The 14,479-nt window shown below is 37.0% G+C and overlaps 1 protein-coding gene and 1 long non-coding RNA gene across 2 annotated transcripts; both read left to right on the top strand.

The window, feature by feature from the left end:
• The first annotated feature begins 5,782 nt into the window (after nucleotides 1–5,782).
• LOC133782222 (putative callose synthase 8) lies at nucleotides 5,783–7,178 on the top strand. The gene is made up of 3 exons (XM_062221462.1): nucleotides 5,783–6,614; nucleotides 6,715–6,764; nucleotides 6,962–7,178. The coding sequence occupies exons 1-3, from the start codon at nucleotides 6,488–6,490 to the stop codon at nucleotides 7,043–7,045; spliced, it is 261 nt and encodes an 86-aa protein (XP_062077446.1). The 5' UTR covers nucleotides 5,783–6,487; the 3' UTR covers nucleotides 7,046–7,178.
• A 2,629-nt stretch (nucleotides 7,179–9,807) lies between these two features.
• LOC133782217 (uncharacterized) lies at nucleotides 9,808–11,849 on the top strand. Its single transcript, XR_009870382.1, has 2 exons — nucleotides 9,808–10,069; nucleotides 11,619–11,849. It is a non-coding gene; the product is annotated as an uncharacterized LOC133782217 (long non-coding RNA).
• The last annotated feature ends 2,630 nt before the right edge of the window (nucleotides 11,850–14,479 follow it).

Raw genomic sequence — 14,479 nt, 5'->3', positions numbered from 1 at the left:
CGTTTTCAACATCCCAAAGCTTCCAAAATCAAACCTAAACATTTCCCCAATCATCAAATCAAAGTTCCCAAGCTTCCCAATGGTCCAAAACCATCAAAACCCAAGGTTCAATCGAACCAAAAACTCAATGATTCACAAAAGCCAATTCTAAGCTTAGAAACTCTAAAAACTCAAAACTTTAAACTTAGATTACTTTCGATTAGGTTATTTCTCGTCAAATCCTTCGGTCAAGAAGCTTCTAATCTTTCCTAGGATCGCTATGCCTCGTTCCTCGCTCAATTCTATTAGAAATCAAAGTGGTAAAATAAGATTATTAAGGATTAGAATCCACAAAATATAAGTTCAATAATATTTATAAGTACATTGACTCCCAAGTTTAGTGATAGTTAAAATAATTCAAACTATCATTTTCCAAATAGATTTATAATTTTAAGTACAAATTACTTCTAAAAAAGATAAGAATTTTCTTCACTTTTCAAAATTTTAATTTCAAAGCATTTAGTGTAAATCAATCTAATGAAATAACAAATAAATCAATGAACATTATTTATAAGGCAAAACATAATATTTTTGTTCTAAGCATGGATGTGTACAATTTAATGACACATCTTACACAAAGAATATTATGTTTTTGCACTAATGAAGAACAAAGTGTAAATATGTGCTAACAATCCAAAATACATGATATTTAAGATGAAAGAAGATATTTGAAGAAGAAAATTCCATAAACTTTGTTGCACAAAATGGGAAATCAACATACAAAATAAATACTATCTAGTTACATAATGTTTCATCATCACCTTAATAATCTTAAAAAGATTAGAAACTCATAACTAGAATAGTAAATACACACTAAAAATTACAAGCATAAGTAGGAAAATTTGGAGGAGAAACCCCCCAAAATTTCCTCTAAAAATACATAGAAAATAACCAAAAAGAAGAAGAAGAAGAAGAAGAAGAAGAGAATGGAGAGGTTTTGAAATGTGTAGAGTTTTTGGTATAGTAACCTCCTCTAAATATGGACACTAAATCCCTTATTTAAAGCAAAAAATGATGATTAAAATAATCAATTCAAATTAATTAAATTGATTAAATTAATTATAATATGGCAAATAGGGATAAATTATAGGGTGTAATAATTATGTTTTGGGGTAAAAAGTGTAGAAAGTGGGGTAAAAAGTAGTATTTTTGAACAAAATGGACAATGGGACATTGTTGGGCTCAAGACACAAAATGGCATGCATGGGGGCTGCTTTGTGGCTCGGTGCTGTTTTGGCAGGTGAGAGCTGGCAGATTGGGCCAGGCGCAAGGCATTGATGCTTGGAATTATGGGCTTCAGGAGGAGTTGGGCCCAAAATCTGGGCTGCACTTGGGTGGCATGGTCACTTGCTGGAGATAAGCTGCTGGAGGGTGGCAAGTTGCTGATTGATGCTGAAGGAAAAGAAAGCCAGGCGTGAGGTTGCAGGAGCTTCATGCTGGAGGTGTGATGTTGCATCAGGCGTGAGTGGCATGGTGAAGCTGATTGGCATTGGGCATGGGCCTGGCGAATTGGGCCTTGGTTGAATGGAGGATTGGTGGCATTGGCCATTTGCCACTTTTCTTTCTTGAAAATGCCACAATTTTTCTTTATTTTTCTTTCTTTTCAAGAGCATAAATTCCCTACAAAATAAATATAAAATAAATCATAATACAATATTTTCAACTATAAAATAAATCAATTTAACTCTTTGAAAATATTAATTATAACTTAATTTATATTTTATATTTAAGTTCAATAATACAACATTTTTTTACCACTAACTTAACAATAATAATTCAAATAATTAACTACAACATTTTATAACAAAATAACTATAAAAACACATAAAAGTATATAAAATCATGATAAGACTAATAAATTCAAAATTACTTAAAAACTTAATAAATCAATTAAAATCTCAAGAATTAAGCAACAATTAACACAAAAAAAAATGGTAAAATAACTCTATTTTGTAGAGTTATCATATAGCGCTCACTGGAGGACGCTACAGCGCTACAAACAGAACCAAAATTCCCTTAGCACACTTGGCCTAGCGCTACAGTGTCCAAAGGCTAGCGCTGTAGCGCTAGTCACAAACAGGCAACACATCATTTTCCCTTCCTGTGATTTCCCCAAGCCAACCCTTACCAAACTCTTCCAATCCTCAACCAAATTTAAAAACAAGCTTATTAACATGCTCCACACATCCCAAGCATCCCAAAAACTCAAAACCCAAGCACATGCATCCCTAATCTCAAAATTAACCATAGCTGATCCTAGACTCAGAAACTCAGCAGAAACCATCAAAACTTCAAAGTTTAAAGCTTAGAATTTATACCTTTGATGGAAATTCGATTTCAAGTTAACTTCTTGACCTCCTTAGCCTGTTCTTCCCCAATTCCTTGGCTTGAATTCCCCTAAAGTTCCCATCAACTCAGCTTAGACACCATAACTTAAACTAGCCGAACCAGAAACTGAAAACTCTTAAAGTCTTACCTCAAATATTGATATGTTCTTGCAAATCCCTTGCCAACCTTTCAAGTTTAGCTCAGTACTCCTGTTGCTCAGCCTAACCTAGCTCCCTTCTGAGTCTTGCTCCAAGAAAATTGAAGAGAAATAGTGAGGGAACCACAAATCGACCCTTTGGAAAAACTGTTCTGTTTTCTCCCTTTTCTTTTTCTTCCTTTTCCTTCTTTTCTTTCTTTCCTGAGCCTTCTACCATTTTCTACAATTTCCACTAAGTATAAAGCCTCAACATACTTATCTCTTGCAAGACAAATGACCATAATGCCCTCCCTTTTAATTTTAAACCTTTAAGTGCATCTAGGGCGTTTTGGTCATTTCGCCTTAATTCCCGCTAATTCCTCGAATGTCTCTAACATTTTCCGCTTAATTCCCGACACCTAACTAATCTCCAATTATATTCCATAATACCAAATAACTACCAATATATTACCTACATTCCCAAAAATACCCCCTGGCTCGCCCCGAGCCGGGTATAACTCCCCACCGTGACTTTTCCGCTAACTTGCTCACTAGGATAGTCTTGAATCACCGATTATAAATATATCCACATAATAATGTAGTCTTATCAATTATCACATATATATACAGTTATGCCCTCAACGGGCCAAAATTACAACTATGCCCTTTCTAACTAACTAGGGCCTACATGCATACTAATACACATAGTCATGCATCTCAAATATTCAAATAGTCATACAACATGCTTTTAATCATTAAATCACATATATTCCGATTATGCCCTCCCGGCACACTAATCAAGGCCCGTAAGCCTTATTAGTAAATTCGGGTCGTTACAACTATCCCCTCCTAATGAGAATTTCGTCCTCAAAATTTACCTGAATAACTCAGGATATTGATCTCGCATCGCTGTCTCAAGCTCCCAGGTCGCCTCCTCGACCTTACTATTCCTCCACAACACTTTAACAAGAGGAATCGTCTTATTCCGTAATACTTTATCTTTCTGATCCAAGATCTGAACCGGTTGCTCTTCATAAGCCAAATTTGTCTGTAACTCCAGATTTTCATACCTCAACACATGAGTCACATCTGAGACGTACTTCCAAAGCATAGAAACATGGAATACGTCATGGACTCCTGACAATGATGGCGGTAAGGCTAATCTGTACGCCACCTGACCAATCCTTTCCAAGATTTCAAATGGTCCAATGAATCTAGGGCTTAACTTGCCATTCTTTCCAAACCTCCTCACTCCCCGCAATGGTGAAACTCGATGGAACACGTGGTCCCCAACCTGGAACTCCACGTCCCTACGCTTAGTGTGGCGTGCTGCCCCTTTGGCACACCCACATGGGGCCATTTTGTTAATGAATGCCTTGGTGCTTGATCATTAGTCAAGTCTTGCACCAAACAACCTCATGGGATAGGGTAGTGGCAGTTTTGTAATATTGCATATGTCTCCCAGACAAAAATCATATATGTTCCTAGGAAGACTTTATTTCCCTAGAAGGCTCCTTAGGGGGATGTGACCTGGTGACTTAGGGAAGCACCATGGCCATCAGCAGATAGGGGCCAAAGCTGTGTACTCCCTTGCCCTATCAAGGCTATATATTAATGAAATAACATTTATCCATACTTGCCCCTGTGTGCTACCTTGTTGTTTATGTGTTACTTGTTTGCTATCTTCGTTGGGCCATTGTGTGCCACTTGCCTTGTTGTGTGCTTTGTGTTGTGTGGACGTTCCTAGGAATGACTTGCTTTGTGCTTGCTGATACTTCGTTATTGCCCGTTGCATGTCCGAGATGTGTATGTGGCTACACTACACCAATCCCCCATTAACATAACACAAAAAGATAAGCTTATTTAAAAAGAGTTATAGTAAGGATGGTAACCAAATGAAAAAAAAAGGTGGTATCTTTAGGACTCCCGCTAAATAATTTACTCTCTCAAAAATTTTCCCATGTAAAATAAAATTAAATATAGAAGAAAGAAACCCTTTCTCCCACCCAATCCCTATACTTTCCTTTCTCCCTTTCTCTATCGCGTTTTTTCTGCTAGGCCCGAACGACGACGGCAGGGCACGGGGAATGGTGGTCGACGGTGGCAAGGGGGTCGGGGTCGGGCTGTTCGGCGGCAGGGGGCTCGGGGCTGGGCTCGACAGCAACGACTGGTGGCTCGGGGCTGGGCTCGACAGCAACGATGGTGGCTCGAGGGATGGGCTCGACGGTGGGTGGGGGGGTCTCGGGTTTGGGCTCGAAGGCGCAGGGGCTGGGCAGGACATGGAGGCTTGGGGGCTCGTTAGGGCAGGTGCATCAGTGGGGTTTGACCGTGGCAGAGCTTAGCATAGCCGAAGGGCTCAACGAAGGTAGGCACGGCAGTATGTATCTCTTCTCATTCTGCTGTTGTTTTTTTTCTTTCTCTCTCTTCTCTGTTTTTGTGTTTGGCTCAGGGTTGAGGATGTGTGGAGGTCTCAATCGTGAAGTGGTATTATAGAAGTCTTTAGTTTGTTTCTAGATTACTTTGTGCCTGATGATGAAATCTTTTATTTTTGTATTGATATGTGCATTGATTTCATTTTGAGCCTCCATCTTTTCTGCTCTCACCATCTTTGGTACTAACCATGATCCATTATTTCATTTTATTTCTTTATTTATTACTATTTTCTCATGTTGGCTGTGGTGATGATGATCTGTGTTTGCTGTTGGTGGTGGTGAATGCCAAAGGTGATGGTTGAAGTGGTGGTGTTTAAACCTTGAAGATGTGATTGGTTCTTAATGAATTTTCAATGTTCATGAAATTTCTAGCATTTATATATTAAAATAGTCTCTGAGGGCATTTGTTCTGGTTTGGTATGTTAATGGGTTCTTTAATAGATGATGGCAAATGTTTATGAGTAGTATTTTTGCTGCGTTAATTGATGGACATGCAGCCTAGAAAGTTTTATATGAACCTACCCACTTAAAGGGAGGAACTTTCACTTCATTTTTGTGTTTATTTCTGCATTGTATTGTTCACTGATCTTTTCAATTGACTTCTAGTGATGATCATATCATATATAATAGTATTTCTGCCCTGTGATGGAAAAACTCATTATTGGAAACAAATTCTCCTTGGTTTTTCATAATTGCCCTTTACATCTTTGCTGCCTCATTATCGCCACCACCACCATCATATCTATCTATCTCTCTTTCATTCCTTCTTTACTACTACTACTACTACTCTCTCTATTTCTTACGAGGTGGGTGAAGATGTAAATGGGCTTTGAAAACAATCTGTGGTTAATATTGTTAATGATCTGATATAGCTATGAGATCTGAGGGCTCTCTAATAATACATTTGTTACATTTAATGGGTTGCTCTTGTTACTTCTATAATGAATTTGTGTTTATTCTTTGCAATTTGAATATGCCATGTACTTATCCTATTCCTATGTTTCTTTTATTAATTTGATGAAGAAGAAAGAACAATCACCTTGTCCTCTATATCTTCAATTAACACTAAAGAAATTAAGATGTGTTTTCATGTTTTAAAAAGTTTTCCATGTGTATTTTTAAGACTAGTAAAACTTTAGTTGGTGTTAACTGTTACTTTAACTGTGAACTTGTGGCTCTTGAATGGCAGAGAATCTTATGATTACTTCTGCCACCCAATTTGCACTATCACTTGAGTTATCTCCTTGTTTTTCTTTGAATTCGAGAATATTCACTCTACTTGCTTGGACACAGGTAAGTTCATCACAAAGGCATTTTTTCTTCTTTTAAAAGTTCTAGATCAATCTTGCACCAAGTTTTTTCTTAGATGTTGAATTTAGCAACTAGCATTACTTTGAAGGTTTAAGAAATATACTAGAATTCATATTTTTGCTATTATTTTGCTTTCTTGACAAGAAACAGATTTTAGTTAAATATAAAATCAGAGCTAATTAATTCTTAGCATTTCTGTTCATTGTAATCTTTCTGATTCTTATGCTAGTTAAATATAAACATGAAAGCATACTTACTGTTAACTGTGGCCAGTGGAATAATGCAGATAAAGCCTCTCATAGGACCAACAAAGCAGATCATGAAAATTGGTGTGAAAAGTTATGACTGGCATGAGCTTTTCCCAAAAGGTTTTCTCTGTTCCTTTGTATATAGTTTGTCTAAAAAAATTAATCAGAAACCTGGTATAGCTACTAAATCTAACCCCCAAAAAAATTGCTTCTCTTGCAGTACAGAATAACGCTGGTGCAATAATTGCAGTATGGGCTCCTATAGTAGTTGTGAGTGTTGTTTGTCATACTCGCTTCTTGATAATATCTGCACTAGTTATGGAAGCCCATCTTAGTTTAAATTTATTAATGACGAACACTGTAAAATATCTTGAACAAAGAATTAGGGAAGAAGTTAGAAGCTTAGTTTATAGATCAACTTGGTCTAGCATAAATGCTTGACACATTATTTTATTTCTACTTTACAGGTATATTTCATGGACACACAGATATGGTATTCTGTACAATATTTGGTGGACTTTATGGTATTTTGCAACACCTTGGTGAGGTAAGCCTTTTCTTCTACATATTTCTCACTATTAGAGTACATTGGCAATGTTCTTACTCTAGTGGAATGTATCAGAGCTTACCGCATTATCATTAAGGTAAGTTTTGGTTTTTTTCGTTGATATGTTGCTTTAGAAGAGTGACCTTCCCTGTGTTGCCCACACCCCAAATTTTGATTTTGTTTATGATTTCTTTTAAAATGTATCTTAGATTGGACAGTTTTAGTCTACAAGTTATTTCTAATACTATTAAAATAGATTAAGTTATGATTTCTTGTTAAAATTCTTTTATTTGTAATTTACTTTTCTAAAATGTTCTTACAGTGGAAAAATGTATTTTTATATGCTAGAGTAAATTGATTTTTTCTTCCCCAAGTTATCATTCTCTTGCATCTGATAATGGTGAAAAGAAATTTTAGAAATTAAATGAATTGTCTTTAATCTCTTATGCCTCTCTAATTCTCTTACTTATGTTATTTTTCCCTTTCAGTTGAAAATTATGAAATTCATGATTATGCTTTGAGCGTATAAAAAAAGATTGTTTTAAAATGATTTTTAAACGTTTGTTGCATCTCTAAAAGCCCTTTTTTATTTATTAATAGCCGTTTGATATCTAAAATTACTGGTATGTTATTCTCTTCTTTGTCAGTCCTTTATGGTGTAATTTTGTTTATCATTTATATAGCAGTTTTTGTATTTTTTTAATCTTAATGTACTTACTAAGGTTGATGTCGATTGATATTTTTTCTCCTAATGAGCAGTATTTAATTTTTCCCTTTTTTTTCTTATTAAATTTATTCTTTAACAGTTTATAGTGAGTCTACAAATTATTGGTGGTTATTTGTCAATCTTTGGTTTTGCTCGATTATGCAGGTTGCGGGTTTAGCTGTTGTTTGTGTTATATGTTTCACCTCTAATACTTTTGCAGGCAGCAAGAGCAACTGATTATAGTATTGGGAGTAAGTTGCTGCAGCATTTTGTTCTTGAGGAGAACATGTTGGAGGTTGACTGTCCCTGTGTCACCCCAGAGGTTGTTCTCAAAGCATCTGGTCATGTTGATAAATTTACTGACCTTATGGTTAAAGATGAGAAAACTGGGACTTGTTATCGTGCCGATCACTTGCTCAAGGACTTCTGCAGTGAAAAGCTTCAAAAAGACCTTTCCATAACTGCCAAGGAGGTTGCAGAACTGAAGCGCATACTTGCTTTTTTTTGTCTATTTCATTTGCTCTTAGGTTCATTTTTCAATTTTTCTATTGATTGCCTCTAAATGCTATTGGGTTGCTTAGTTTATAAGATAGAAGAGATGTGATAACAGCTTGGCTTTTTTTCATATCTTTATTCTATTGTCTAGTAAGTTCAGTACTTATTCTTTCATTTCATCCTGATTTTAAAACTCAGGGGTTTACGTGCCATTGGGAATGGATTTAAGAAGCTAAAAGATCTCACTCTAAGTGACTGCTGTTTCCTAAGTGACAAGGGTTTGGAAGCTATTGCCACTGGTTGCAAGCAACTTACTCATCTTACAGTTAATGGGTGCCACAATATTGGTACTCTGGGATTGGAATTCATTGGGAAATCTTGCTTATGTTGAGCTTATCTGAGTAATGGCCCTTGAGCTTATGTTGTGTTTCATTTTTCTTCATTTGTTATCTTTTTTGCTAACATACTCTTTTGACCATTTCTCTGTAGGATCACAGAGAAAGTGAATGACAGGTGGGAGGTTTGTGCGAGCCTTAGTGATGGGAAATTTCAACAGGTATTTGAATTTTTATTTTAAATGAGAGTACTTTGATGCTGTTCTGCACTTTTAAGGGTGTTTTATTCTAATTGTTTTCTCTTGTTAAACTAGGTTAGCTTTGTAAATTCGATTGCCACAATCAAGGGTGGAACTCTTACCATTCGTCCAAGCAGTTTTGGGTCTAAATGTGAACTCCCACCAGAGTTCTTACAGAGAGGTTCGGGAAGCTCTTTGCTTGTTTATGTAGATGCACTCTTATCATGACTTTCTGTATCTTTGTTTATGTTTTACCTTTTAAACTTGCAGTGGCAAAGTCTGGCATTGTGGATAGTCTTCTTTCCTGGGCCAACTTCAAGCAGAACAAGGATCTTAAGAAAACAGAGTATTTGTAGCCTCTTATAACCCAGTATTTCTATTGAAATTGCTTCAATCTTTTAAATTTCTCTAATCGTCATATTTCTCTAGACTGATGCAGCTATTTCTGGTCTACTTATTTCCATTGTCCTTATCTTCTTTACATTGATTTAAATAGTGTCAATTATTCAATATCAGTTACTGCCCACCAACAGAAAGGAGGATATGTTTTAGTTATATAGATATCTGATTTACTATGAATAATAATAATGACAAATAATTCAATATTGAGATTCTTTACACTTAAAACAAATTATTACCTTTATTTGTATCATGGTTTGTCTTGTTTTAGTGTCTGTCATCAAACTCAATTGACATCAGCATCAGCCGATCAGCTTAATTAATCTTTGGCATTTGGGTCTATGCTTTGGCATCAGCATCATGTCATTTGTTGTTGCTTTATTGGTATTCTATAAATATGAAAGAGATCAATGCTCTAAATCTGAGTTTGAATGTTTGCTATTTGTGTACTGTTTAAGTTTATTCATTTTTTTTTTCTTTCACTTTTGTCTGCTACCTTGTTTATAATATATGGTCAAATTTGTTAAAATTCCATTTAGATAGATAGCCATGTAGAATATTTGTGGAAAACAGAAGTAATATTCGGTCAGGTTAAACAGTTAGGGAAATCACAAAGGACTAACCAGTTCTTGGAGTCTTTGAAAGCAGAAGGGGAGGTTATCCTTGAAGATGTGCAGCCAAAAGTAGGCCAATCTAGATCATCTGCCCCACCTTTAACTGATCTCGTCACTTTGGCTGTTGAGGAGAAACTAAATGTAACACTGAAACGAGATGGTGGTGTCAGTAACTTTGATGTTCAAGGAACACTGTCGCTGCAGATTCTAAATGCAGAAGATGGGCAAATCCAAGTTCAGGTAATGTAGTCCAAGCTACTTTCTACTTGTAATCCTTGTGATAGTTTAATTTTAAGATGAGATATAATGTATGTGATGACATAGTAGGTAAGCTTAGACCTTGTCTTAATGTGTCATCAGGCTAGGAAACTAGTAATAATGTTTCTTCAGTGAGTCAACAGGAGGCCTCCTGTCTTTGTGTTTGATAATGGACTTCCAAGGTTGTCCGTCAACTGTCCTGCTTTAGTTTGTCTTGTTATAATTGTGCTATGATTGCCAGGATGATTTGATACGCTGAACAGACTAAGAACATCTTAAGTAATTTAGTTGCTGCTGTTGACAATTTATCGTATCTTCGAGCACTGATATGTAGACTTATCTCAGTTTTTGGTTCAAAGTTTTGATTTTGAATTTTTCTTGCAAATGTTTCATCTGGGTATCAGTATAATTTCGATTTTAGTCACCATAATTGCTTAATATGGTTTTTTTTTTCTGGGTTATTGATCTCTTATGTAATTGAAGTTAATTTTATTGCCTCTGAACTTATATTTATGTGAATTTCCATTTATTAAGGCAACATTTTGATTCATATCTTGTTAATGAATTTTCATAATTTAATCCGATAAAAATCAATTTTTTAGTTGGAGTTTATACTGCTTTTATTCATGTTGTTTCTAATAGTTTTTTGTAAATTCTCTTACATGGTTAAATTGTGTCTACTGACTGCATAGTCAATGCATTACTTCATAAGACCACTCAAGATAGTTTTATATGTAGTTAAGGAGTCTAATTAGTTAGCATCAGGATTAGGACTCCTAGTGAGACTAATTAGGCTCTTGGGCTTTCATTAAAATTTTCAACCTTTATTTTTAATACTTGTGCTCTGTAACTGTAAATTTTCTATATATAGGGAGCTTTGGAAGACAAACTATCCGCAGCAGAGAGCCAGCAAAAACCATAGACACAGTATTAAGATGGTAAGCTAAAGCTTTACTACATATTTTGAGTTCTTTCTTCGTTGAATTAAATCTAGTATTTTTATAAGTATAAATATGTATATATATTTATATATGTATATTCTACCTAAAGACCCCTTTTTTTGTGGTCAATCTTTTCTAACTGGTTTGTTGAATTAATTCGAGTTCTGTAGTTATTAGAAACAATGGTAAAGAACTGTGGGGATTACAGTAACATCTGATTATTGAGACAATATTATTATTTTATAGAAGTAAATATTCAATTAGGTTTAAATTGCATAATTATTATGTTTGTTAAATGTGCCTTTATTTAAAGTGCAATACCGATAAAATGGATATTTGGAAGACTTTTTGATGTTCCATTTGGCCATTCCTCATTGTTAAATATAGCTGCTAGTATCATGCTTGTTTATTACATCATTTTTTGTGAGTAGTGCCTTTTCCTTGATTTAAATCCTTAATTTGTTTTGGTTAATGATGGCTCTTTATCTATTGTGGTACAGGCGCAAATGCGAGATTAAACACCATACTTGATGCCCTGATGGTTACTTATGTTCTTAATAATAAAATGACTTTTTTTTTACAATGTGCAGGTATATTGAGATGATTTCTTTGGAGCAATTTTTGACAACATTTGTAGTTGAGGCCTTTAGAATGGAAGAATGTATTTCACTAATTTTTGTATACATTTCTTGTTTTGTATTTAGTGATAAAGGAATCTGAATTGGGCATAAATTATGTTGTAATATGATTTCTTAAGCCTAGACTAGTAGACTAAATATTGTAATTACATTTGAGTAATTAATAAAAATCTATTTATGCTACCTTATTTGGCTTCAACTTTCATATTTGTTTTCCTAGTTTTGTGGAAGTAAAAAAAGATTATGTTTCTCTAAGCTAATATAACACATGTGTTATACTAAAGTGTAGTATAACACAAAAAAAGTGTTATACTAAAGTGTAATATAACACAAAAAAAGTGTTATACTAAAGTGTAGGATAACACAAAAAAAGTGTTATACTAAAGTGTAGTATAACACAAAAAAAGTGTTATAGTATCGACTATAAATAACATAATTCAACACTTATTTATATATTAAAATAACACAGAAATTGTGTTATCGTTGACTGTACAATAACACATCTGTATAACACTGATAAAGTGTTATGTAAAGTACCCTGACCTACGATAACATAGTCTGTCTTAACACATCAGAAAGTGTTATCGTAGGTTTTGATAACACATTTTTGGTGTTATTAAAAGCATTTTTTATTGTAGTGCTAACCGCTGAGTTTGTTTGCCTGTAGGTGTGTGTTGTAGGCTGACTTGCTAGCTTGAAGAGTCTGCAAGTGCCGCACGTTCCGTCTAGTTGGAGTACCCAAATAGCCGGCCTGTGACAGTTGGTATCAGAGCCAAGTTAGAAAGAGCTTGGCAAAACACACGATGGTGAGCAACACTCAGAGGATCGAAGCTCTTGAGAGGCGAGTAGGGGAACTGGATGGCCTGGACGAAAGGGTTAGGGATCTTTCCTCTGCAAGTCACGACTCGGGATCGTCAGATGCAAACAATCGCATAGCTGCGCTAGAAAAAGAGAATGATGTTCTTCTATCCAGAATTATCGCGTTGGAGAAAAGAAACACTCCAACAAGTACTTCTGTTTCCCCTCGGTGGGAAGAGCGCATCGCGGCAGTGGAGCGCATGCTGAAGGAACAAGAAGTGTCCATAAATGACACGACAGAAGACTGCAGGGAGGCAGTTGGCGTGCTTAGAGAAGAAATGGCTGAGTTATCTGCCAAGGTAAACCTGACCATGCGAGCGGTTGGGAATGCCTCTGCAACAGGGCCGATAGGTATGGAGTATGGCCGAGCCAAAGTACCCGAGCCGAGACCCTATAACAGGGCTAGAGACACAAAGGATTTGGAGAATTTCCTCTTCGACATGGAACATTACTTTAGAGCCGTGCGGGCCGATTCGGAAGATGGAAAGGTCGCCATGGCTACCATGTATTTGTCGGGGGATGCCAAGGTGTGGTGGAGGACCAAGTATGATGACATAGAGAATGGCAGGTGCACCATCACATCTTGGGCAGACCTGAAGAGAGAATTAAAGACGCAATTTCTGCCAGAAAATGTCGCTTACATAGCTCGTCGCCAGTTAAGAGAGCTCAAACAAGTCGGGACAGTCCGAGAATATGTAAAGAGATTTTCGGGATTGATGCTCGATATAAAGGACATGTCCGAAGTAGAAAGGCTCTTCTGCTTCCTCGAGGGATTGAAACCGTGGGCCAAACAAGAACTTCAAAGACAGCGTGTGTCTGACCTGGCCACCGCTCAAGCTGCTGTCGAACACTTAACAGATTACACTACGGAGAGCAGCCAGCCGAAAAGGGTTACTCCTCCACCAGCTCAAGTAGCGCTGGGAGTAGGAAGTCTAGGAAGCCCTGGCAGGGTAAGAGTGGGGGAGAGAAAAGGACAGTTGAGTCCAATTCTTCCAGTGGGACAGATGCTGCTTCAGGGAGGAAGCCGCTAGCTTGTTGGATTTGCAAAGGCCCACATAAGTCGGCAGTTTTCCAGTTCCGGGGCAAGCTGAATGCCCTCATTGGCCAAGAAGAACGGGGTGAAGTAGAAGAGGAAGAAGAAGAGTATGTGCACATGGGCACTGTCCGCCTGTTGAAAGCCCTCAAGAAGCATGGTGAAAAGGGGAAGAAGACCCTGGGGAAATGGCTAATGTTCGTGGATGCCACTATCAATGACAAACCTGCCAAAAGCGTGATGATCGATACTGGCGCCACTCACAACTTCGTCTCTGAACTTGAAGCAAAGCGACTGGGACTAAAGCTGGAGAAAGATGCAGGCCGCATGAAAGCGGTCAACTCCAAAGCCTTGGCCACATCTGGCGTGGCTAAAGGGATAAAAGTGAGAATTGACACGTGGGAGGGGCAAACTGACTTGGTGGTCGTCCATATGGACGACTTCGATGTAGTTTTGGGAATGGACTTTCTAAACGAGAAATGTGCCATTCCAATTCCTGCCACTGGCAGCTTACTCATAATGGGAGAGACTCCTTCAATGGTGCCTGCAAAGGTGAAATCACCCCCTGGTGTGAAGCTTCTATCAGCTTTACAGTTCAAGAAGGGTGTGAAGAAGCAGGAGCTCACTTATGTAGCTGTACCCACCGTGTTCGAGGAAGTAGTGGAATAAATTATTCCACTAGAAATTACGAGGGTCTTAAGGATGTATGGGGACGTGATGCCAGATAAACTCCCCAAAGCCTTGCCACCAAAGAGGGGGATTGATCACCAGATAGAGCTGGTGCCCGGAGCAAAACCTCCAACAAAAGTGCCATACAGAATGGCACCCCTTGAGCTAGAAGAATTGAGGAAGCAATTAAAAGAGTTATTGGAGGCAGGCTTCATCAGACCGTCGAAGGCGCCATTTGGCGCCCCTGTGCTAT

Source organism: Humulus lupulus, chromosome 1 (assembly GCF_963169125.1).
Source record: "Humulus lupulus chromosome 1, drHumLupu1.1, whole genome shotgun sequence".
Lineage (NCBI taxonomy): Eukaryota > Viridiplantae > Streptophyta > Magnoliopsida > Rosales > Cannabaceae > Humulus > Humulus lupulus.
The sequence above is the reverse complement of the archived record's forward strand: the minus strand, read 5'-3'. Positions and strand labels throughout refer to the sequence as shown.

Coding starts and splice junctions, on each gene's coding strand:
- LOC133782222 (XM_062221462.1), top strand. CDS start 6,488: ATGAAAGCATACTTACTGTTAACTGTGGCCAGTGGAATAATGCAGATA. Junction 6,615..6,714: donor GCATGAGCTTTTCCCAAAAG/GTTTTCTCTGTT, acceptor CTTCTCTTGCAG/TACAGAATAACGCTGGTGCA. Junction 6,765..6,961: donor TATGGGCTCCTATAGTAGTT/GTGAGTGTTGTT, acceptor TCTACTTTACAG/GTATATTTCATGGACACACA.